General features: G+C 32.9%; 3 protein-coding genes across 6 annotated transcripts; 2 read left to right on the top strand and 1 right to left on the bottom strand.

Moving 5' to 3' along the window:
- Positions 1-377: 377 nt before the first annotated feature.
- LOC108451840 (BTB/POZ domain-containing protein At4g08455-like) lies at positions 378-1,799 on the top strand. The gene is made up of 2 exons (XM_017749529.2): positions 378-1,019; positions 1,178-1,799. The coding sequence occupies exons 1-2, from the start codon at positions 666-668 to the stop codon at positions 1,643-1,645; spliced, it is 822 nt and encodes a 273-aa protein (XP_017605018.1). The 5' UTR covers positions 378-665; the 3' UTR covers positions 1,646-1,799.
- Positions 1,800-2,628: 829 nt separating this feature from the next.
- Positions 2,629-9,510, bottom strand: LOC108453543 (SWI/SNF complex subunit SWI3C-like). Its single transcript, XM_017751698.2, has 9 exons — positions 9,229-9,510; positions 8,609-9,121; positions 7,388-7,920; positions 5,780-6,140; positions 5,619-5,692; positions 4,869-4,981; positions 4,582-4,643; positions 4,295-4,473; positions 2,629-3,391 (listed from the first exon to the last, which is right to left on the bottom strand). The coding sequence occupies exons 1-9, from the start codon at positions 9,248-9,250 to the stop codon at positions 2,930-2,932; spliced, it is 2,319 nt and encodes a 772-aa protein (XP_017607187.1). The 5' UTR covers positions 9,251-9,510; the 3' UTR covers positions 2,629-2,929.
- Positions 9,511-12,571: 3,061 nt separating this feature from the next.
- LOC108450024 (proteasome subunit beta type-3-A) lies at positions 12,572-17,194 on the top strand. Of its 4 annotated transcripts, XR_001866192.2 has the most exons (8): positions 12,585-12,821; positions 12,911-13,092; positions 13,187-13,294; positions 14,105-14,194; positions 15,539-15,623; positions 15,847-15,941; positions 16,725-16,824; positions 16,911-17,194. XR_001866192.2 is itself a non-coding variant. In XM_017747450.2 (7 exons), exons 1-7 carry the CDS (start codon positions 12,816-12,818, stop codon positions 16,771-16,773), a joined length of 615 nt encoding a protein of 204 aa, XP_017602939.1. In that variant the 5' UTR covers positions 12,572-12,815; the 3' UTR covers positions 16,774-17,194. The 4 variants fall into 4 exon arrangements, 3 of the variants coding, with proteins under 3 accessions (XP_017602939.1, XP_017602941.1, XP_017602940.1); XM_017747450.2 differs by having other exon boundaries at positions 12,572-12,821; positions 16,725-17,194; XM_017747452.2 differs by having other exon boundaries at positions 12,585-12,817; positions 16,725-17,194.
- The last annotated feature ends 7,517 nt before the right edge of the window (positions 17,195-24,711 follow it).

Here is a 24,711-nt window from a genome sequence, read left to right as displayed (position 1 = left end):
ATGGAGATGATATGGAGTAGAAGGAAGCAATAGGTTTTTACTCAATTTTCATGTGCATTCTGTGGGGAACATGGAAGGCAAGGAATGTGGTGGTTTTTTTCAGAAGGAATGTTGAAACTCAATTCGTACGCTAGAACAAATCAAGCGGATGCTATACTATATACACAGAGCCATTGATATATACCGCCAAATGTAACCTCAAGTGGGAATGAAGAAAGAGGGTCAAGGAGGCTGAAGCTTACGTCCCAATCTAGAGGAAGTGAAGCTAGTAATTGGAAAGTGGTGTTTTGTATTATAAAAGGACAGCTCAGGGAGGAAATCAATAATTGTTTGTAATCTTAAAATGCAATCGAAGGGATTAAAATTTTAAGACTGATATTGGTATTCTTGAAGGAGAGATATTAGAAGCAAAACTTCTTTAACAGAGCTAAAAAAAAAAAAGGAAGGATCAATATTTTAAACAACAAAATTTAAGTATAGTTGATGGAACAAAGCGAGAAACAAGTACAAGTAGAAGTCAAGCCATGAGTAACGATAGCGGCAATAACTAGTCATTACTTCAATTGGGCTTCAATAAATTTTTACTTTTACGTGTATAACTGTTAAAAAGGAAAAAGAACAGACTACTTGGCTATAGTGCTAGTTGCCAAAGCCGAAACCAAAAAATGCGAAGACACCGATGCAACCAGGTAATCCGATCGGAGTCCGATACGGAGAGCGATACAGACGCCGAGACCATGAAGTGCATATCGTGCAAGGAAGAGTACGGATCACGCGATGCCGGCACTTGCAAGGAGTGCTACGAGGAAGCAAGCGAGACTGAGGAAGAGTTGAAGCGAGAGATCGAAGATCTCAAAGCCAAAGTCGCCTTTTTACGCTTTTGGTCTCCGCTTGATCACGCCCACCGTGGCTCCACCATCACTCCCGGTCCCTTCTTCTCCGATGTCGTTTTGATCGCTTCCGATGATGGGTCTCCTGGGTTTCCCCCTGTGCCCGTACCCGCCAATAAAGCCGTTTTGGTACTTCCTATTTGTTTGGATTCTTTAATTTCTTATCAAATATGAAGAGGAAAATCGCTAAAATCGGAATCTGCTTTAAAACCCAATTTAGAAATTATGTTACCAAGCAAGTTATTTATAATGTTCATAATTTATAAACATTTTGATGGTGAAACCAGGTGAATCGATCACCCGTATTCAAAGCAATGCTGGAGAATGAAATGGAAGAAAGCAGAAGTGGAACAATCAAAGTAAGTGATGTATCATACGATGCTCTTCGTGCTTTTGTAAACTATTTGTACACTGCAGAGGCATGCTTGGATGAACAAATGGCTTGTGATCTTCTGGTCTTAGCTGAAAAATACCAAGTGAAGCATCTCAAAGGGTATTGTGAGAAGTTCTTGGTATCGAAATTGAACTGTGATAATTCACTCATGAGCTATGCCTTTGCTCACCAGCACAACGCCAAACTCGTTCTCGATGCGGCTTTGTGTTTGATAACAGACAACATGGATAAGCTAACTAAAAGGGAAGAATATATTGAACTTGTGGAAAAGGATCCTCGGCTTGTAGTGGAAATCTATGAAGCTTACCTCTCTAAACAGGTTAATACAGCTGCTCATAAAGATTGTTCAATGAAATCGTAGTCATTTCTGATCAAATGATATTGTTGTTCATTGATATTGGATGAAATTTTAGTATATGTATGTAGAAGAAGAGTTTGAATGTTTGATGATATTGGGTTGGGGAAATATGTAATACGAAGTTACAGTGAATGCCATAACCATTGAGCGTTTTTTATCTTTTTGTCCCACGAACTTGTTTTGCTTAAATTTTAGTTATTTTGGGTGACTTGGGATGGTTTTTGAGATGACAGGAATGGATAAGCTCTCTAAGGGAAGAATGTTTGATGATATTTTGTTGAGGACTCTGTTACAACTTTACATTGTCTGCCATACCCAGAGAGCTTTTTGGACCCTTTAATCTCTCCCAAACATGTTTTGGTTAGATTTGAAGTTATCTGCATGACTTGGGATGGTTTTTAGATGACAAGAATGGATATGCTTATTGAGAAGGGAAGAATATATCCAACTTGTCGGAAAGGGTCCTTGGCTTCTCACATTGGATGCCATATGCATTGAGCTTTTCTGACCATTTGAGTTCATTGCATGATTTGGGATTGTTTTTTAAGATAACAAGAATGAACCGGGTTTAGATGTTTTGCTCTAATAAGGTATTCTCCATTGGAGTTGCAGGGATTTCATGTCATTGCTTTTTGTAGCAAAGTCTAAAATCATGATCATCTAATTCTTTAGGAATTCACAGTGGCGCTCCATGGATTTTCTAAATACATGAAAAAATGGTTAAAGATTTAATTCTACTATAAAACAAATTAACGATTTTCCAAATAACTATAATCCATTACTTTGATCTGCATCAAAGTTAAACCACACCCACATTGAGGAAACTTTTCAAAATTATCAACTGACAGAATTCAAGACCATTTTCTTTGAGACTTCAACAATATAAACTCACATGAAAAAGAAAAAAGCAACTGCAGTCCCCATATAAAGGAGCCCACTTCACTGCATTACTGTTCAAAATTTTCTATTTTACAGGAATAGTAAAATTAGCTAGAATAGACGCGCATTAGTTTTCATTCGATTGGGATGCTCTAAAATTTTTAGATAATTTATTTATACAAAATTAATTTTGGTAATTAGTCTCAATATTTCATAATTAAACCCCAAACTACATTAATTGTATGATGTTACAAACCCTAAAAATTGCTTCAAGTTACTTCTATATTTTGAAGCTGAAGATGCTTCAACTGTTCGTCCAAGCTACTGGTTGTCTCCGAAGCGCAGAAAATCAACACCACCAATGAATTCCATCAATAAAATCCAAAATTTATTGTTGACTCTTTCATTTCAACCTAGACCAGATCCAGTCCCGGAAACCGACCTCATTAGTGGATGGTTAAGAGTTGGTTGTGCATTCCCTGGGGAGTTGAACATGACATTAGGAGGAGCTGATGTGGATGCTTGCATGGCTGTATGGGGCATCCTCGGACCCATAGGAAACATTGGTTGGCGTTGCATGAATGGCATATGGGGATGTACTGGTTGGTTGTTAACATATCCAGAATTGCTTGGCGTTGAAGGTGAGCCTGACATTACCTGTTGCCTGTTGTTGCCAATGTTATTAACCATGGGAGAAGAAATCACAGGTACACTCATTTGTGAAGCGACTCCGGTGGTTCCAAATTGAGATACAATTCGAGCCCTCTCAGCAGCAAACCTTTGCCTTGTTTTTTCCACTTGTTCACATTCTTTCATGAGTAACGTTTCAACTTCTGCAAACTGCTTAAGCTTCAGCTCCAATCTCTTCAACTGCGATACAGATTGAAAACAAGTTTATCTACAATTTATAATACAAGTTAAAACTAAGAATAGAATGTTTTGGAAGTTATGAGAAAATGAAATCTCTATGGACACTCCAAATATCTAATTGTTGCATCTTCTTTACATCCACCACAATCCGAGGAAGTAAATGAGGAAGAAACCTTAAACATAATTCTAAGATAACTTATGGGAGATGCTAAAACAGCAGCGGTAATCCTATAAAGTTTTGATACTATTAAGTAGCCTCTGGTTTTCAAAAGAATACATGAACAGAAAACACACACTTCACAAAATTATCAATATCCCAGCCAGGGCCCGGGATTCCAGTATCATATGCTACTTGGACTAGCATTGGATTCAAGGATGAGTTTGAGATGAGGTATGTACCTGGAATGGGTATATGATAATTCTTTTTGTGGTTCCTATATAAATGAAGGATCATGCCCCCATAACCATGAATATGTGTGGAACAGGTCTAAACACAGGTATTTCAAGGAGAGTTGCATTAACATAGCCAGTATCCATGGCAGTAATAGATATGTGAATCAAGTACTAAAGAAAAATTCAACTTGGATCAAGAAAAATATAGAAACCCTAGCCTAGAAACAGATCTCAACAGCGTAGAACTTCTCAATGTATCTTTCAAATTTAAGACATCTCCAAGTACAAATTTATGTAATTTCAAAATCAAAGGCATGCAACTTTGCCCTTCTTTTTTCCTTTTTTTGGTTCCATTTTCTAGGCTAAATAACAAAGGTGTGCAGTAAATGCAACAGGACAAGTCCTCTTTTGTCCTGGTTTCAAGTCTTTAACGGAAGTCAACTCTCTTATCAGTCAAATAAAGTTCCACATCATTACCAGGTATACACGTGAAAACGACAAGAAAAATACCTGATGATTTATGATATTGGCTGATAACCTTTGAATTTCTCGTTCCTCATGGTCCGCAAACAGTTTTGCCTTCATAGCTGCAGCTGCAAGGCCAGCTTTGGCAGCAGCTTTAACTTTTTCAGCAGATAGTGGATGACCCTCTGCCTCATTTTGACCAAATGAATGTATTGCTGAGTTCTCTGGAGTTTTTATGCAAAATGAATTACAAATAAAAAAAAACTAATATGGGAGAGAAAAAAGGGAACTAAAATGTAGTGAAAATAGTGCAAGTTAAACTTATGGACTACCTTTTTGATGAACGGAACCATGTAAACCACCTTCTCTACTATGTACACTCTCCATATTCATCCTTCACAGTTCAAATGGATATTAATAAGCAATTTAACAGGAAGAATTTTGATGAAAAAACTTTATATTGGTTTAATCCAATCAAAGCAAAGAAATGTTCAAATATTCAATCCACAAAACTTCATGACTTGGATGGAAGACATTGTATGCTCAAAATTCATATCATCAGAGAAGAACCTCATAATAGCATTGAAGATTTTTGGAATCATGAGAATATGCCACTAACCTATTACCATGTCCCGAACCTTCCTTATCTACATCTTCAGCCAATGCTGCCAAGGATGCATGGGCACAGGCAGCAGCAACTCTTGGTCCAATAGCAGAGGCCAGAAAAGCAACCTAGAATATTGTAAACTAGTTAGACCCATGTATGGGTAAAAATTAGCAATACCATGAGATCCATCTTTGAGTACAATTTTATCACAATCTCTTGGGGTAAAAGTTCAGCTCTTGCATTTTTAAGAAGCAATTTTCAACAACAAAGATGCCAATTTGGATCCACCTTTGCAATTTTCATCACAAACTCATTATCAATGAAATGAAAATTTCAATGCTAATAGGAGCCTAGTTTGTGACATTCTTAAAAAGCAAATCAACACTCACAAACTGCTTAAAATCTTTTGGATCCATTTACACTTTTTCTCATCCAAACTGCCAATAGGAGGAAAGGAATAAACCTTAATAGTGACTTTGATATGAGGCCAAAAGAACACTATTTGTTTGACCAAAAAGATAAAAGGTAATTCCAACATTAGAAGTATTTTAAGCTTCCCCATTTTTGTGTGCCAAAGGTGGTTACTACAATACCAGCAAATTACATGAAAATGACATCATTTAACTAACTTAAAATTGAGGAATTTAAAGAATAAATGACTCAAAGTTCATACTCCACAGTGAAATATCACAATCCTAAATCTTAAATGACTAATAAAGTGTTAAAAGAGTAATGAGGTGTCTGAAAAATGCAGTAACATACCATAGCCATAACTGGATTCCCAGAATTCTCAAAAGGAACCTTGCTTTGATAATCCGCATCTTGAAGGCTGGGCCCTGAAAAGCATGCAAAAATTAGATAAAACGTTAACATGCATAACATCTTAATCTCCATGGCGAGTAGAACCTAAGTATAAAAAAAACCTGGTAGACTCCCATTCATGTTTGAGTGTAATCTTTGGTTGTCTCCGTTTGCAACAATTGTTGACTTGGGCATGCTCGGAACTTCCAAATTTTGCAATAGGCCATCCTCCATGGGTAGACGTACAAAATGAAGTATGCATTGTGCTTTTGACTTAGTGCCCACATGCTCAGCTATTTCATTCCAGTTCTCATTGTAAATTTCCATTGCCTCAAGCAACAGTAAAGTTTCCTGGTTGCTCCAACTATCTCCATCTAGGTCCCCATAATCTTTTGTTGAATCTACTCTAACAAAATCTATGCTTGAATGACCAGAAACAAATCTCCCATCATGGAAGCAATCAGAGCACAGCAGTACATCAACCTGTCAAGTAGCCAATAATAGAAACAAATGTGCACAATTAAGATCAAGATTTAGGTAAATCTAAAAGTTTACAAATTCTCCTGTCAATCTATGTTTATCTACAAACTTGACTTGAGTCCACAAACAGCACTTTAGACTCAGCTCCACTACAAGTACTTATCAAATTTATCCTTTTATACTGGAATAAAACAAATGTTCACCTCACGATTCCATCTTCTAAATACTTTTAAGCAAGTATTTAGAAGATATTACATAACAGATTTGCATGATTTAATGTCTTTCATTATCCCTTATTGCATCATTAGATTGCATATCCAAAATACACCCCAAAGAAACCTAAACCACACACTGAACGAGTAAATTGATGCTCAGAAACCAGACCACACCAAATCAAATCAAGTGAGCACTAACTCAGCTTTCTAAACCACATCTACTGGTTCATAGTTACAACTTACAAGTGCAAGCTTTAGCAAAAAATTTCTTCTCTATAAAAGAGGATAGAAATAGTTTGTTGTTCCTTTCTTGACAACCAAAATTAAAAAAAAAAAAAGTACCTAGTATTCTCACAGGACACAAGAAATATACTCTCAGCAATAGTCGTTTAAAATACCTAGTTCCTTTCTGTTGAGGATATAGGGAAAACTTTTGGAAAATGCAAATACAAAAAAAGCCCCAGCACTTGTAACATATGGAACTGCATCTACAGATGATATCAACACCCCCGCCCCAACTATTGCAACCTCCAATAGAAAATTCCAGTGTTAATGTTTTATTATCCAATTAAAATTGAAGGCATTATTTGCATGTGCTGCTGATTTTAATATATATACTGTAGGATGAGGAACCAAGAAAACAACATTTGAACCCAACCTCAGAGGTTGGTGTGAGCTAGGCAGTCAACATGATCATATATAGAAGCCTCCCAAAATCCTAAACCAAAGGGGTTTTCTCTAAGAACATTAAAAAGGGGATTAATTACTTTCCCCAAACCCCAGAAGAAGGCCAGTAATAAAATACCAGGAGCCTATTCACTCATAGATGCTAATTCTGATTCTGTTCCATATCAAACATGCCTCGTTTTTCTTTTTTTTATCTTAAATGGCTTGTTTTAAGTAGTTCACTAAATTTTTAAGGAAAAAATTGTACACATACAGCAAGATATTCATTGGATGAACAATGGGAAGAATGAGGATATTAAGACATAGCATGAAATAAATAAAGACAAACAGGGCTATAAAATCACATACCTCCTTTTGTGACTGATAATATGAAGTGGCAACGGGCTGAGAACATGAAGTGCAATTGTTTTCATCTAGGCACTCTCGTATTCTATTGTCCAAGTCAGAGATATCAGCATGACATGGCAATGATGAATAAACATCAGCTGCCTTGAGCCTACATTTTGGCTTGTCGAATTTGATCAAGCTATCAATAGACTTTAATGCAGCCGATGGCACATGAACATCGCCATTTGGCTCCTCCCTTAAGTAGGACCCAGCACTCCAAGGCTCATGACTTGGTGCAGCTGCACAATAATTGATGATTCCCCAGTGATCAAGAAACCGAACAATTCGAGTTAAATCCTCATTACTAATTCCATCTATCAATCCCTGGCAATCAGAAACTGTAATTCTCTTCAATGGATTATCCATATACTTGGCAACAATGTGGTTTCTACATTCCATATATTTTTCCGGCATATGTTCAGGTGATTTTCCAGAGAAAAAATGTGGCACAACTTGTCTTTCTAGTCGATGCACGGAGGCTGGCGAGAACCACTCTGCTTGAAAGGGAATCCCACAAACATAACCAAATATTAATACACAACTAAGAAGACAGATAAGTGCAGAAAGAGAGAGGGGGGAGGGAAAGGGAAAGTGAGAGAGGGTGCAAGATAAGGCCACTGCTTTACAAAAAATAAATGTGTGGTAATATCTTGCTCATACTCTTTAAGCAACAGACAGAACATCAAACTCATATCAAGTAAATAGAACAAACCAAGTGTAAATTGCTGAACTTCTGTTTTAATTTAGATTGAATAACTAAAACAAGACTTCTTAGAGAGTCAAATTAAAATCAAATAAAACAAAGATTAGTATAAAGTTCCCCAGTCCTATAAAGAAAGGTACTAAAGTATATACTTTTCAAGCAATTCAATCCTACTAATAGCAAAAGTGTTTAAAGAGACCATTTTCATGTAACACTAAGCACAATGGAAAGAAGAAGTTCAAATTTTAAGAAAACATCACAGAAATATCTAAAGATAACTTTAGTCAAAATTAACATAAATAAGTATGATCTAGTTATATCTTTCATCAAAAGCACATGAAAATTAAAACAAAAGCTGTTCTTTGAGACTCAAGAGTCATCTACGGATTGTTGTTTCTATTTCGCTCTAATCAGACTAGGAATTGAAACCAGGTAAAAAATTAATGCATAGAGATATAAAAGAAAGAGAAAAACTGAACCTGAATGCATTGGCAGGACATGAACCCTACTCCCAAACCTCTTAACAACGCCACGCCCCTCCATTATCGGAGGAGGTGTAATCACATACTTCTCCGGTTCAACAATGGGAGCTTCAGTCGAAACCGCCTGTAACTGCCCGTACGAAACGTTCTCCAAAACCGCCAGAGCCACCTGCTGGTGGTCCTTGCTATCCCCAACCAAACCGGCCCGCTCAGCCGCCACGATCGCCATCACAGAACCGTGAGGACGGTTCACAGCCCGCTTGACCACGGGGGGGAACTCCGAGATGCGAACTCCACCATCAGCCAGAACCTCACACTCGCTGGACCCCGCCAAAGACGGATCCCTAAATCCCCCTCCGGCATCGTCCCCGGAATTGTTATCGCGGTGGTTATCGATGTCCTCGTTGTTGTTATCTTCCTCTTCTACATCTTCCTCCGGGACATCGTTATCTTCCTGGAGATGCTTGGGCCTCCGGTCTCGCTTCCGCCGCTTCCACCGACCTCGACCATCTGTTGAAATGGAAAATTAAAGAATTAATTAAATATAAATAACAGAAAAAAGGGGGATTTTTTTATTAAGGAGAAATTGAAATGAAAAGTTGAAGAAGAGAGATTGCCTGAAGGAGAAGAAGCTGGCATTGGATTTGAATTTGGGAAAGAGGGAATTTAGAGAGAGAGAAAATTGCGGAGAATTTGTGGGGTCTAATTGTCGGAAAGGATGAGAAAAGGGGAATTTCAGGAAGAGGGAAAGGGAAGGGAAAACAGTAAGTGACTCACTGCGCCAAATATTTTTTATTTTTATTCAACAATAACAAACTGCGCCAAATAATAATAAGGAATACTCTTGAGCGATCCGCAGGTAAACCTTTTTTTTTTCCCAAATAATATATGTTATTAAATTACTTACAGTTTTATTTTAAAGATTTATATTTGTTTATTTATGATTTTAAATAAATATCTTCTTGAGTATTTATGATTTTATTTATATATATATATATATATATATATGTGCATAGAATTAAAAAATTAGGAATCATTAAATTATAATTAATTAGCCTATAGCGGCCAACTCCGTTGGTTTCCTTGACCATGGTGTTAGGCGTTAGAGAGATCTCTCTCTCCTCTCTATCTCTGTATATTTGGCTAGCTTGTTTTGGTCCCATGCATTGCTTCCATTTTATCAGCCGGCTTAGTTTTGGATAAGAGCTGCCCCCTTCCCGCAACCCACCGCCATCTTTCTTCTCCATGCTTCTTTAAGGTAGGAGAGAGATCAACAATTAACTTTGCATAGATGGTCCCACATTGCTGCATTTCAATGTTGGTAACACCTCCAGTGGGCCACCCCCTTAACCATTTCTACATTATCAGTGACCTACTTGAATCTCCGATAGGAGATCTCGAGCAAGTTTTGTTATTTTAGTTTCTGTAGTTTTTTAGTTGTTGTTAGGGTGATCACTTGTTTGGCCGTTGGACGTTGGTCACCGATCCCGCTTTTCTCTTGGGCTTTGTTTTTGTATGCTAGATTCTGAACATTTTTTAAGTAGGATAAGGTATGGTCGCAATAATAATCCTTTCTGTCTTTTGACATGGAAGGATGTGGCCTCTAGTCTCATGGGACTTGATTTTCTAAGTACGTCAGGGCTTTGTTTCTACTGAGTCCCTTGATATTTCGGCTTTTTGTACATGTACTTAATCATATCTTCACCAAATGCTTTTCGGGGCCATTACTTAATGAAATTGGGAGACCAATATGGTATATGGGATCATACGTACTTATACGTCTCCTCTATATAAATGGTTCATTTTCTCTCCGTATGATTTGATTTCCTCTTTGCATCTCAATCTCATTTCCAAAAGGATTAATGGATACTCGTCTTTTAGCCTTTGGTGATGTTTTGTTGTCTTCTTTCCTCCTATTTTCCGCTAAGATGTTCTAGTGGTTCAGATTTGAACCTTTTCTTTTTCTTTTTTCTTTTTTTCTTTTTACGAAATGAAATGAATTTTGTATTTGTTCAAAAAAAAAAAAGTAAGGAATTTAAATATTAAAAATATAATTTTGATCTAATATATAATGTTATACATAAATTTTAATTTTGTACGATTTCATATAAAAAATTTTGATTTGATTCAATTTTGTAAATTACGATAATATTATCAAATTAGTACAATTTTATGTTGATATATTTAATACACAAATAATTATATTAATTCAATATGAAAATAAATATACTCTTTTATTTATTTAAATAAATATAATTAAATAAAATTTAAGATCAAAATTTTATGCATATATATAAATAATAATTTAAATTTAATATATATAATTACATTACATATAAATCACAATTCAAATTTAATGCATATAATTACATTAAATTCATGCTCTGTTTATATATAAAATTGACATTATTCCTACGACAACTTTGACATCATTTTAATCTTTTAACATTTTTTCGGGCTTTGATGTTGCTATTGAGATTGCTGATTGATACCAATAAAACCAATCAAATTAATTACTCAATTACCTTTATATTACTTGAATATAGAAAACTCAACCCAATTAATTAGTTAAATCAAAATACAAAATTAAATAGTTGAATAGAAAACAATCCAATTAATTTTTTCAATAAAAATTCCAATTTTTAAAAATAAACAACCAAACTAATTAAATTATCCCATTAATTACGTAAATATAAAATCAAATACATGGACCCAATTTTATTATTAATTTTATAAACAAATCTTTAAAAGACCTGAAATTTAAAAAAAAAATCAATTCAACCCTAGAGAAAAACTAAATTTTGGTTAAATTAATTTAACTAAGTTTAAATTATGTTGGATTTATTCAAGCATTGATATATAAGATCCAATCGAATCAACTAAATTCTAGATTTGTTTATGAGTTGAATATGGACAAAATAGTGAGGTTTTAGACAAAAGTACGAAATCAAAATAATAGACTTAAAAAAAGTTAGACCTATTTAAAATATGAATTGAGTCTGAACTTGATTTAAATCTTGGGTTTAGCCGACATGTTTTATTCTTTTATATTTTTATTTTGTTTTTATATTTGATATAATTTATATCACATAAAATTAAATAGAATATTATATAAAGATTAGAAAATTTATCAAGTTGTCTAAATTTAAAATTTTAATAAAAGAAGAACCATCTAAAATATTAAATTAAAAATTATATTTTAAAAGATAACATGGAGGATTTTAAAACCGCTTTTGGTTAATCATTTACAAATATGAGTAAAAGTAGTAAAATTTTAGGTAACTTGGACAAATATAAAGGGTATTGATATTATGGGTAAACTCCACTCAAGGTTAAAGTATTAGTAAGTTTATATTTTGGTCATTAAATTTCAAAAAAATATAAAATAATCATTGAACTATTAAAAAATTTTCATTTAAGTCACTGAACTGTTAAAATCACTATTGTATGACCTTCTTTATTCTCACTGTTTGCACTAATCGAAAGTTCTTATTCTCATTCTCTTCTACAATTCATTTTTTTTTATTATGACATAGCTTTGAACATCACAAATAAGCAAACCAAAGTCCAAACAATTTTATTTTCCAATCTTCATCATTGGCCGTCAGATCAACTTGAATCTAAGGTATGTTCTTCTTCTTTTCGATGAATACTGATCTACTGTACTAATTGTCGACTAGTCACTTAGAGCTATGTTCTTCTACTTATTGATGAATGCTGATCTACTGTACCGATTGTTGAATAGTCACTTAGAGCTCATTAATCGAACTTAAAAAAAAAACTTAATCGTCTAGTGACTTTAAAAAAACTTTCAAATAGTTTAGTGACTTAAAAAAAAAATTTTAAATAGTTTAGTGACTTAATAAAAACTTTCAAATACCTTAATGACTATTTTATAACTTCCCAAGTTAAATGACAAAAATATAAACTTACTAATGATTTAGTGAGTTTAGTTATAATTTACCCTAATATTATATATAGACCCGTCAAATCGGACCGGAACGGACCCGGCCATGAACAACTCAACTGAATCCTAACCGGACATACCGGGTCAAAACTTGGAGCTTTGAGAATAGCGGACTGTCCTCCAATCCATCCTAGACTCTTCTTCTTCGGTTCTTTCTTCTTCGTCATTTAAAATCTCAATTTATTAAAATCAAATCAGTTTCTTGTGCAATCAACACCGAAAACCCTAAAATTTCCAATGTCGGTATGTCGCTTTTATTTTTTATTTTTTAACCCTAATTCTTCGAAGCTTAATAACAGAGTTTCTTTCTTTTTTGGTCGATGATGATGCAGATCTTCGAGTACAATGGGAGTGCTCTGGTAGCCATGGTAGGCAAGAACTGCTTCGCCATCGCTAGCGATCGTAGACTCGGAGTTCAACTCCAAACAATCGCCACTGATTTCCAAAGGATTTCTAAAATCCACGATCGTGTCTTTCTCGGTCTCTCTGGCCTTGCCACCGATGCTCAAACATTGTACCCTTTTTTTCCCCTTATTTGTTGCCTTTTATGATTTTGGTTTTTCACTTAATAAATAATTATCTTCTTTGTTTTTTTTTTAAAATTCAAGGCATCAAAGGCTTGTCTTTCGGCATAAGTTGTATCAGCTAAGAGAAGAGAGGGACATGAAACCTGAAACTTTTGCTAACCATGTTTCTGCTCTTCTTTACGAGAAAAGGTTTGTTTAAAATCCTCACTTACTTATCTTTGGCTTTGTTCAATTGATGGAAGAAATGTGTAGATTTAGTTTTGGTTTATACTGCAAAATATTAACTCTTGATTAGTTGGACATTCAAATTAATTAGAAAAAATACTAGGAGAGAATTGATTTCTTAAGGATAATGGGTCTATAAGATAAGAGTAGTTGAGAAATGGTAAATTATATCTGTTTTTTATGTATAGTACTTTCGAATTGTGTTACTAAGACTGGCTTTAAGTCTCGCGTCTAGATATGTGTTCAGCATATGTATGTTTAATTTTTTTTCTTAGTTTTTCCATGTATTGGAGGATCATATCCCGTACTCATCTGGATATATTTTGGACTTGAGTGTTAGACATGAGTGCTTCAAAAAAATTAAAGAGTTGGAGCAACAATGCTTTTGAATAATACTACTTAAATGGCTAAAAGTAAACGTATTTCTTTTAAAAGAAATGGAGCTCAGGGGAGGAAAAGTTTATGGAGCACATGTCATGTGAAAAACCTTACATATGTCCTTGAAGGGAAATAACCTACTTAGCTTTTGAGAAGAAACTGAGCAATGAGCATCAAAGATAATATTGACTTTCTCTTTTCATAATTTCTTTTCTAGCCTTGAAATCTAAAAGATGGATTTCATCTTTTCCTAACAATTTCAAGCCCTTACTTTATGGTATGTCAACCTTGAAAGGAATAAGTTGGAAGTGTTAGATTTGAAGTAGGAATTGCAATTGAAAAGGGTGTCCTTTTTATGCGTGCAAGAGATAAGTTTTATGACATTTTTCCCCATAGGTTTGGTCCATACTTTTGCCAACCAGTAATTGCCGGATTGGGAGATGAAGACAAGCCTTTCATTTGCACCATGGATTCCATTGGAGCAAAGTAAGTTGATTTCATTCCCTTGTAATTTTTGAAATAAAGTTGTCTTAGTTGCTTGGAACATTCATATTTGTTTTACCTGTAGTATTTAACGAACAAGAGACTTTGTCTTGTAAAATAACTGCTTGCAACTTTCCTTTGGTAGAGACAAGCTTTGCTGTTGAAAGTTCCTCTATGGAAATGAAAACTTTATTTAATATCTTAATCAGAAGTCAAAGAAAGAAGAACTTTTACTCCATGATAACAGATTGCCAGGTGGCCTGTGACATCTAAAAGAGAAAATCATAAATTTGAACACTGTTTAATAAATAAAAAAACACCCCTATTATCCCTGAAGCAGAAATCTGAGCACTTTTTAGTAAAAAAATATTCTATTGCTCAAAACCAGTAACTCTGAAACCGATCAATAAAAGACTCCCATTATTCTTCCAACTCTGTTGCATACAACTCATTACAAATGATCCTTGATGCCTGGCAAACTAGGGGTGTGGGGTCTCAATCATAATTGCAGCTTGTTAACAAAATAAGGGCAAGGGCAAAACCTATACACATTCTTTACTTGCCTTCTCCTGCCACACATGATAAACTGGGAAAAACCTTCCCCTAGCCACCACCTCTATATAATTAATTTTCTTCTATAAAACTTGTGTGTGTGTGTGTGTTGATGTTAATGCTTTCAAGACAAATGAAGCTTAAATTTGAAAATATTCTTCATGTTTCTTTGCTTTTCACTTTTCAAGGAAACCTGAAATGTATATATCCATACTGATTGCATTAAAAGAAAATCTAAAGAAGTTTGTAGTCAGTGGCACTTTAAAATGGAATAGCAACAGGGTTTTGATTCAGACGACCATACGTTTGTAGATAGCTATTACCCTCTTCTCTTTTCTAACTTTCAAATTGGTTACTTCCAATTTCCAAATTGGACAGGTGCAGCTACCATTACTTAATTCCAATAACTTACCAAGCAGAAGAATTATCTGAGTTATTTCTTAGTATTAAGTTTAGGACATGCATAGCATTAAGATCAATCTTTGCAATTTCCTTTTGATGCATTAAATTTTAAAAGGACAACCTCCGACATTATTCTTCAAAATCTAAGGGATTTCTGGATGATCATAGGATAATTTGTCATGTGTCATCTCTTGTCATCTCTCTCTGAGATTTGATTTATACATGCATGTTAGCGTAACCATATGAGCTTTATCATGTAATTAACTCTCTTTGATTTAATGTTTATTTTGGCACCAATGAGTTGGATTATTGACTGGCAAGATTGTTTTGAATCATGTGGGTTGAATTATTTTTCATATTTCAGTTGTTATGTTTGCTATCTTCTAAATGCAGGGAGCTTGCAAAAGATTTTGTTGTGGCTGGCACTGCCTCTGAGTCTCTTTACGGTGCCTGTGAGTCAATGTTCAAGGAGGACATGGTTGGTCATTTCATTTATTTTACTATGCTCAAATCAAAAAACAATCACAGTCGATTTGAATCCTTTTTAAGAAGCATAAAATCCGTTCCTTTTGTGCATGTAACCTAAAAGCTTAGACACGGTGCTTTCTTTTGGAGTAGATTATTTGGTCATTGTTAAAAGTGTTTTGTTACCTACTAAATTATTCATGCTTTATTGACTCAAATGTTTTCTTCTTATAAAGGAACCCGAGGAATTGTTTGAAACGGTTTCGCAAGCTCTCCTTTCATCAGTAGATCGTGACTGTCTTAGTGGTTGGGGAGGACATGTCTATGTCGTGTAAGCATTTCTGAACGATTTCCTTGTATAATATCTTAGCATTTTTTCCCCTAGGGTGATACTTGTTATAGGTTTGCCGAAGTGGATCTTGATTAAAACCATCGAAATTCTTGCCTTTCTCTTATAGAGAATGCAATTTCAGGGTTAAAGTATCTAGGCAGTAACATAGAATCGAGTGATTTAATCTTTATACACTTGATATTGAAGAAAGTAAGTAAAATTGATTAACACTATTAATAGAAAACTGTTAAATACATCAAATTCTAAATTATGATAATCTAGAATTGTAGATAGAATTAAAGCGGTAAAAGAATTTCTTTATATCAAGAGCATAAGTTTTGTCAGAGGTCAGAAGTGTACAATAGCATTTAAATGGTTTTTCGTTAACACAGTTATCAATTTTACTTGTCTGCACCAGTATTAGTGATGTACACGGGTTGGGCTAAGCGTATGCATGGTACCAGCAGCATAAATATCTGCTAGGCCCTCTGCTCAGTCTGAAATATAGGCATCAAACTTTGTCCCAATTAGCTCATATTTGTAAATGGTTAAACTCGAGCCCGTTTAAGTCCCTTTTTTTCTAATTTTTCCAAACCTTTACAAATATTGGGTGACCCTTTGGACTTGAGCAGGTAGCTCGGCCCTAGGGTAGGTCTAACCAATATCAAACATTCAAAGATGAAGTTACTTGGTTTTATAGTAGGACCAAATTGCAAATTTAACTAAAATACAAAGATTGTCTAGAAAATTTAACCTAATATATTGATGTCTGCAAATTTGCAGCACACCAACAGAAGTAAAGGAAAGAATCTTGAAGGGAAGGATGGATTGAGTGAAGCCAAGGGTTCTCAAGATTCTTGTTTTCCAGACTATAAAACTTCAGGTTTTTGTTTCATTTGCAGTGCTGGAAGGAAGATGATGTTATTATTGTGTGTTAAATTCTGAAATTTTTGAATGGCCTATTTATAGTCCCTCTATTTTCGTCTGATGGGATATGGGCATATGAAAGCACGATTAGGCAGGCCGATGGTCAGGTGAGGTGGCAGATTTGTTGGCCGCTGACGAGAATCATTGCCTATTATTTAGTTGGAAGACATCTGGCAGCACCGAGCCGAAGCTCCAGTGAATGTGACCATTGAAATAAAAAATTGAATTGACCTATTAGATCGAAAAGCAGTGGTTTGTTTGGTCTTGATACTAATCAAAATATTCAAATTGGTTTAAAACTAGTTGAAATTAGTTGAGTTTATAAACATGAGGATTGAAGTTGAAGCATCATGTATTTTTTATATAAAAAGATAATACTACTCTTAAAGTAATGATTTTTATAAAATAAAAAGTTTTTGGTAAATACATGAAAGACATCAATTCCATATTTTTGTTTTGTTTTTTAAAAGAAAAGAGGAAGATATTTAAATCTACATCAGGTAATAATTTTTCTATATTTATTTTTAATATGATTATTCTTCTTTTAAAATTACTTTGTATCCCATAAAATTTTACGAACTTAAATTTTCTTCTAAAAGTATCTATCCAACCAAAACTAATACAAATATTAAAATGTTGAAGTGTTGCATTTTTGGGTACAACAAACGGAGAGACAAATACTGGAGGTTAAAATGTGCTGCAGGTTACATTATTTTTCACAAATTTAGAATTTGGTATTACTTTTCAAATTTTGGTCTTACTTTTCAGATTTTAGAATTTAAATTCAATTATCAAAACTATTATTTTTTTGGTTAAATTTATTAGTGTGACATTCTCAAGAGTGTTCCCATAATTATAAGGGTATATTACCCATCAGTCCATTATCATTATGGGTACCTAGCATTTTAATCTCAGGATGGTTTTATTTATAGTGCTAGCAGTCACATACTGATGATGTACTTTGTCTCAGTGAACTTAATACTTGATATTATATCAAACATTGAGTTGAATTTCCATCATTAGTAACTCTAATTAATGGGCTTGAGTCTCATCTCTTTTGAGATCTTGTTGACTACATCTCTAACATGATTTTTTGTCAAAAGATCCACCGAATTTTCACTTAATCTCACATAATTAATAGTGTTTACTCCATCAGAGATTAATTGTTAAACATAACTATGTTTTGATTCAATGTGTCTGGATTTTCCATTATATACATAACTATATGCCTTTGATAGAGTAGCCACACTATCACAACAGATAGAAATAAGTGAAATTAGTTTAGGTCATAAAGGTACATTATAAAGCAAATTTCTTAACCATTCTGCTTACATGGTGGAATCAATAATACATGTTTATTTCCTAGAACCCCAAGAAATGACACCTCCACCAATAATGAAGATTCATCCAATAGTAGATGTATGATCTTGCAAACTTGTAATCGAACTAGCATCTGAATACCCTTCTAATACTAAATGATATCCATTTAGCACAACCCATAGTTAATAGTTTTCTTTAAGTACCTAAGTACTCTATTCAAAGCTTGTCAATGCAAACTACTTGAATAACTTGTGTACGTACTTAATTTCTCATCAACATATGCAATACCTGGTCTTGTACAAGTCATTATGTACATGAGACAATTAATTAGACTTGCATATTTCAATTGATCAATTTTTCTACCAGCATTAGATACTAGTTTTATTTTAGGATCCATGGGTGTAGATGTTGGTAAACAATTGAAAAGATCAAACTTTTTAAGCACTTTTTTAATGTAATATGATTCTGATAAAGCTATAGTGATTTTCTCTCGAGTTATTTTAATCCCAAGAATAATATCTGTTACACCCATATCTTTCATAGCAAAGCTGCTTGACAAAAATTTATGTGTTTTCTACTTGTTCCAAATTCGTGCTAAATATAAGCATGTCATCTATACATATAAGCAAATCATGATACCTTTCCATTTTCAAATTTGTTATATATGCACTTATCAAGTTCATTTATTTTATAGTCATTAGCTAGAACAACCTTGTCAAACTTTTGGTGTCATTGCTTTGGTGTTTTTTTAGGCCCATATAGATATTTAACAAGCTTACATACTGTAATAGGCCAATTTTGGTCTAGGCCCAAAAAAGAAAAATAATAACCGAATAAATAAAGCTAAAGGATGCAATCGATCAAAAACAAGCTAAAAAGGGCCAAATTGAAAGACAATCATTAAATTGTGGCCAAATCAAAAAGATGGAGAAAGTCAAGGAGTTATCAAATTTTGTTGGCTTTGTAAAAAGCCAAAAATAGGAAGATATTATTTATTTATTTATTTTTATTTTATTTTATTTTATTAAATTAGTTAGGTTATTTTTTGTAAACCCCATGTATATAAATAGGGGTATTTTGTTCTTTGGAAAAGAAAGGTAATCTAGTGCAAAGGAAAATTTTCGGAAAGGTGATTCTCTTTTTTCGATTAAACTCAACACCTCGAGATTTTTCTTTTTGTTCTCCTCTTGTTTTTTTTTTGTTTTTTTCTTCTTCTTTTTTTTCCATTTGCAAAGAAGGAAATAAAAAGAAACGGATAAAAGAGGGGTACCTGAACTATTGATATGTCGTCGGAGTCTCTCCTTCGTCAAAATCAAATCTGACAAAGAGCCCTTTCTTTTTTATTCTTTGTGGTTGAGAATGCCAAACCCTTAAACAAGGCTCTTATGGGAGTGAAAAGGGTGTTTAGTTTTTATTTTTTTATTTTTTTATTTCTGCTTTTAAATGACTAAGTGTTTTAATTTTAGAGCTTATTTTTGGTTTTATAATGTATCTGAAACGGCACCGTTTAGGACCTGTTTCAGTGGCTCCAAAATGGTGTCGTATAAGGCGACCCGATTCAACCCGACCTGGTACCCATGAGGATCCGCACGTTTTTCTTAAAAGGAATATCTGCACGATTAGTCCCTTTCTTGTACGCAGTCCTATGATTGGGCCTTATTCCAATTTTCTTATTCTTATTTTGTCACTGAAAGTTGAGCATTGTTTCAAATTAGTCCGCGTTTAAACACTGCGTTTCGGAGATTTGGGGCATTTGCATTTTTAATCCTCGTGTGTTTTCGCGCACTTTATTTTGATCCTTGGTTTTGTTTAATAACTTTATTTGTTTGTAAATCATTCCTTTGATTTTGATTTTTACTTCAATTGAGTCTGTTTTTTTAAATTTTAGTTTATGTGTTTTATTCTTTATAATTTATTCATTATTTATCGTTAAAAGAATTTGTTTTAACATTTTTATTTTTTCGTTTGATCTCGCATTGCTTTAGTGTTTTTGTTACTTACTTTTGTATATTTTTATATTGTTTTCAATTTTACTTATTTTAGATTCTTTTTATATATTTCCATGTTTTAAAGATTTATGTGATATTTAATTTAAATATTCTTATAAATTTTATATATTTACACATAAATAATGAATAAATTAATTTCTTATTCTATGTATATATTATTGATGTTATATTATTTTACGTATATATTTTCTTTAAAAATCTATTTATATAATTTATTTCCTATAAAGACCCTATTTTATCATATATTTTTTATTTCAAATACTTTTATACATTTATATTTTCATGTATTAATTATTTATATTAAGTTTTTATTTTACGTATATTATTTATGTAGATTGACATATGTATTATTTTGTATATTACTTACCTTATAATATTTATTTTAAAATTTATTTGTATATTACTATTTAATATATTATTTATTTTTACCTTTTACCAATTTTAAACTTTTATATCTATTACTTGTTTTAAAATTTTTGTACTGATTGTATAGTGATGTTTTCAAATTTTCTTTCTTTCATATTATTCATTTTATTTTATTTTAAAACTTGTTATATTTCATTTGTGTAATTTGCTTGGAATTTCTTTTAAATTGACTTTTAATTCATTAGCCTTCGGTTATTAATATTAGTATTTGTATAGTATATGATGGGTTGCCATTGCATATACCCTAATTTGTTCGTTCGTGTTTTTTATTAGTTTTTATCATTCATGTAATATTATTACATTAGGTTTTAAATTCCAATTTTCGCCCAATATCGATTGCCTTTTATCCTTAAGTAAACCAAAAGAATATATTTTGAGCTGGTTTTATAATCACTTATTCGAAAACTTCTCAAAACAAGGTAATATTTCGTGTTTGGAAATACGAGAAATCGTGCTCTAACAAGTTGGGTTTCGATTTTCTGTTTGACCAAATAACCAAGTATCCTTTTAAAATTTCGTTCGTGCTTTCTTAAATTAAAAAACAAGGCAATATTTTGTATTTGGAAATTTGGAAAATAGTGCCTTAATGTGCTGGGTGTTGATTTTTCGTTTGACCAAATAACTGGATATCCTTTATTTTTTTAGGCATGAGTTTTGTAAACCATGAGATGATCTTGGTTTCGAGGGTTTAAAATGTCGCATCCTAATGTATTGGATGTGATATTTTGTTCTTTCGGAATAGGAGAATCTTAAAATCCAACTCGAGTTGTTCGTGCATTTTTAAAGGGATCATATTTTAACATTTTTTTTTAAATTTTCAACGTTAGGACATTAATTAATCAATTGGTACCAATTTTGGGCGTTGCGAGGGTACTAATCCTTCCTCGTACATAACCGACTCTCGAACCTATTTTTTTATAATTTCGTAGGCCAAAATCAATATTTTAAATAAAACAAAGTGTTTTATAAGGTGATCCAATCACACTTAAACAAAAAGATTGGTGGCGACTCCTTTTCGTTTTTAAAGTCGACTCATGTTTTTCAAAAATAAAAAATGGTTTCGACACATACCTTATACTACTGTCCTGGAACAACAAATCCTTCCAGTTATTCCACGTACACTTCCTCTTCTAATTCACCATTTGAAAATGCAATTTTAACATCCATTTGGTGAAAAACCAAATTATATATTAATGTAAGTGATATTAAGAGTCTAATCGTAGCAATTCTTGCTATTAGAGCATAGGCATCAAAGTAACTAATACATTATTTTTCTGTAAAACTTTTGGCTACCAACCTTACTTTAAATTTATCAATGGTTCCATCAACCTTCATTTTCTTTTTGAGGATCCATTTGCAACCTATTGGCTTGGAACCCAGTGGAAGGTCAACTAAGGTCCAAGTTTGATTTCCCATTATTGAATCCATCTAATCATTTGTAGTTTCTTCCAAAAAAGTAGAGTCTTGAGATTTTATTGTTTCTTCAAATGTAATAGGATCAGATTTCGTATTATAGCAATAAGGTATCTTATTGCTTATACTTTCACGTTTACCTTTTATAAGGAACATGATGAAATCTAGTCCAAAATTATTGACCTTTTAATCATTTTACTTCTTCTTAATTCTTGACAAGGTTCATCGTTATTATCAACTTGTTCCAATGGAATATTATTCTCCTTTGAAGAATGAATTAATTGTTGTGGTTGTAATTGTCTTGAAATAGAACAAAATCTATTTTCATAAAAAATAGCATATCTTGATTCAATTACAATATTAATTGAAATCGAATCATTTGTTTCAATTACCATGAACCTATATGCCTTGCTATTATGTGCATATCCTATAAATATGCATTCCATTCATTTTTTGCCTAACTTGTTACGTTTAAATGTTAGAACTTTAACAATAATTCTATAGCCCCAAACCTTCAAATAATAAAAGTTTATTTTCCTTTTCTTCTATTGTTCATAGGGGGTTACTTTAGTTTTTATTATTATTAGGAACTCTATTCAATATGTGACAAGCTATTAGAATAGCTTCTCCCTGAAAACTTTGTCCAAAACCTGAATATGATAACATTGAATTTACTATTTTAGTCAAGATACTATTTTTCTTTTCAACTACACCGTTTTGTTGTGGTGTGTAAAGGGCTGAAACTTGATAGATAATCCCAATGGATTTAAAATAACTTGGGTTATAGTATTCTCTACCTCTGTTCGATCTTAAGCACTTGATAAATGATTCAAATTAAAGTTCAACTTCATATTTATAAACATTAAATTTATCAAGTGCTTCATCTTTTGAATGCGATAAACATATATAGCAATATCAAGAACAATCATCCATAAAAGTAACAAAATATTTCTTTCCACCTAATGTAGGAGAATTATGCATGTCACATAAATCACTATGTATCATATCAAGTATTTTTTTCCTTTTAACCTTAGGGAAAGGGTTTCTAGAAATTTTAGTCAATATACATGTATTGTATTTTTAATATTATTATTAAAACAATAATTAAATCTAACTTATGCATGTCATTCAATTTTCTATAATTTAAATTACCTAATCTATAATGTCATAAACAAGAAGATTCAATTATATAAGTAGAAATAATATATTTATTCTTATTAATAATATTGAGTTTGAACATACCCTCATACATATAATCTTTCCCTACAAAAATTCCTCCCTTAGATTGAATAAACTTATCTGCTTCAGAGACAAATTTGAAACCAAACTTATTCAACAGACATCCACACACTAAATTCTTCCTAATTTTTGGTACATAATATGCATTATTCAAGGTTAAAATCTTTTCAGAAGTGAATTGTACTTCAACAGACTTTTTGCCTTTGATTGCTCTATAGAAAAATTTCTCATGTATAAGTCATTGTCATATTCACGTTGTATGAACTTTTATGAACTTTGTGAACATGCTTTTGTCTTTGTACACATGCTTTGTTGCTCTAGTATGAAACCACCACACATTATCATATTGTGTCATATTAATTTCAGAAACCATGGTAGCAACCTTTTTTTTATCAGCCTTAGAAGAATATTTCTTCTTTAAAAATCGACATTCATTCTTGAAATGTCCCGACTTAGCACAATGGTAGCATGAGCCCTTTTGTTTCTTTTTTAACTTAGGCGCTTTTAACAATCTATTTGTACTTTCTTTTGGATGGTTTAGTAGTCTATACTTCCTTTGTAATATGCACTTTGGTATTTTCAGAATCTATGTTCTGATCTTACTTTTGGTATTCTTCTTCAATATGAAGATGATTTGTCAAAGCTTCAAGAGATATTTCCTCTTTCTTATATTCGAGACTTCTTTTAAAGTCTTTCAAATATGGAGGAAGTTTGTCTATAATAGAGAATACAACAATTATTTCATTCATTTCGTATCATATTGCTTAAACTGATTCAACATTTTATCAATATCATGAAATTTCTCCATAACAGAACGACCATCAATCATTTGATAATTATTGAAACAACTAACATAGAATTTCTTACTTGTACCATTTTCAGTCATGTATCTTGTCTCCAATTTGTCCTATAGTTCCTTAGCGGTGACCTCGTTTTGGTATGTGTCGAACAAATTATTGAGTGAACCATTCAATATGTGGTTTATACACATGTAATCAACATTGTCTCATTTTTTCCTTTCTCGGGTCGCAACAACATATTCATTTTCATTCTCTTTCGGTTTTGGACTATCCAAAACATAAGCAATTTTCAAAGCTTATAATAAGAAGTGTATCTTTTCTACCATCGTAAAAAATTGCCACCATCAAACCGATCAAACTTGACAAAGTTGGAAGCTAACCCCCTTAGTGTTCTACTTTCATGTGTTGTAGTAGCCATCATGAAAAATGATTAAACTATTAAAATTGTTATTGCGAAACTTTGGTGAGGAAAAGCTCGAACATACGAAATGAACAAGAACAACAACTCGAACAGAAAAACGAAACAATAGAACAAGGCTCCAAGGCGTGTATCAAGCCACTATCTTTAAGGTTCTATTTGCCCTTACCTATACTCAGTGTGCAAATGAGTTTAAGCAAATGAACCTTGAGGATACA

Source organism: Gossypium arboreum, chromosome 5 (assembly GCF_025698485.1).
Source record: "Gossypium arboreum isolate Shixiya-1 chromosome 5, ASM2569848v2, whole genome shotgun sequence".
NCBI lineage: Eukaryota > Viridiplantae > Streptophyta > Magnoliopsida > Malvales > Malvaceae > Gossypium > Gossypium arboreum.
Note: the sequence above shows the minus strand (reverse complement) of the source record. Positions and strands in the feature narration are given on the sequence as shown.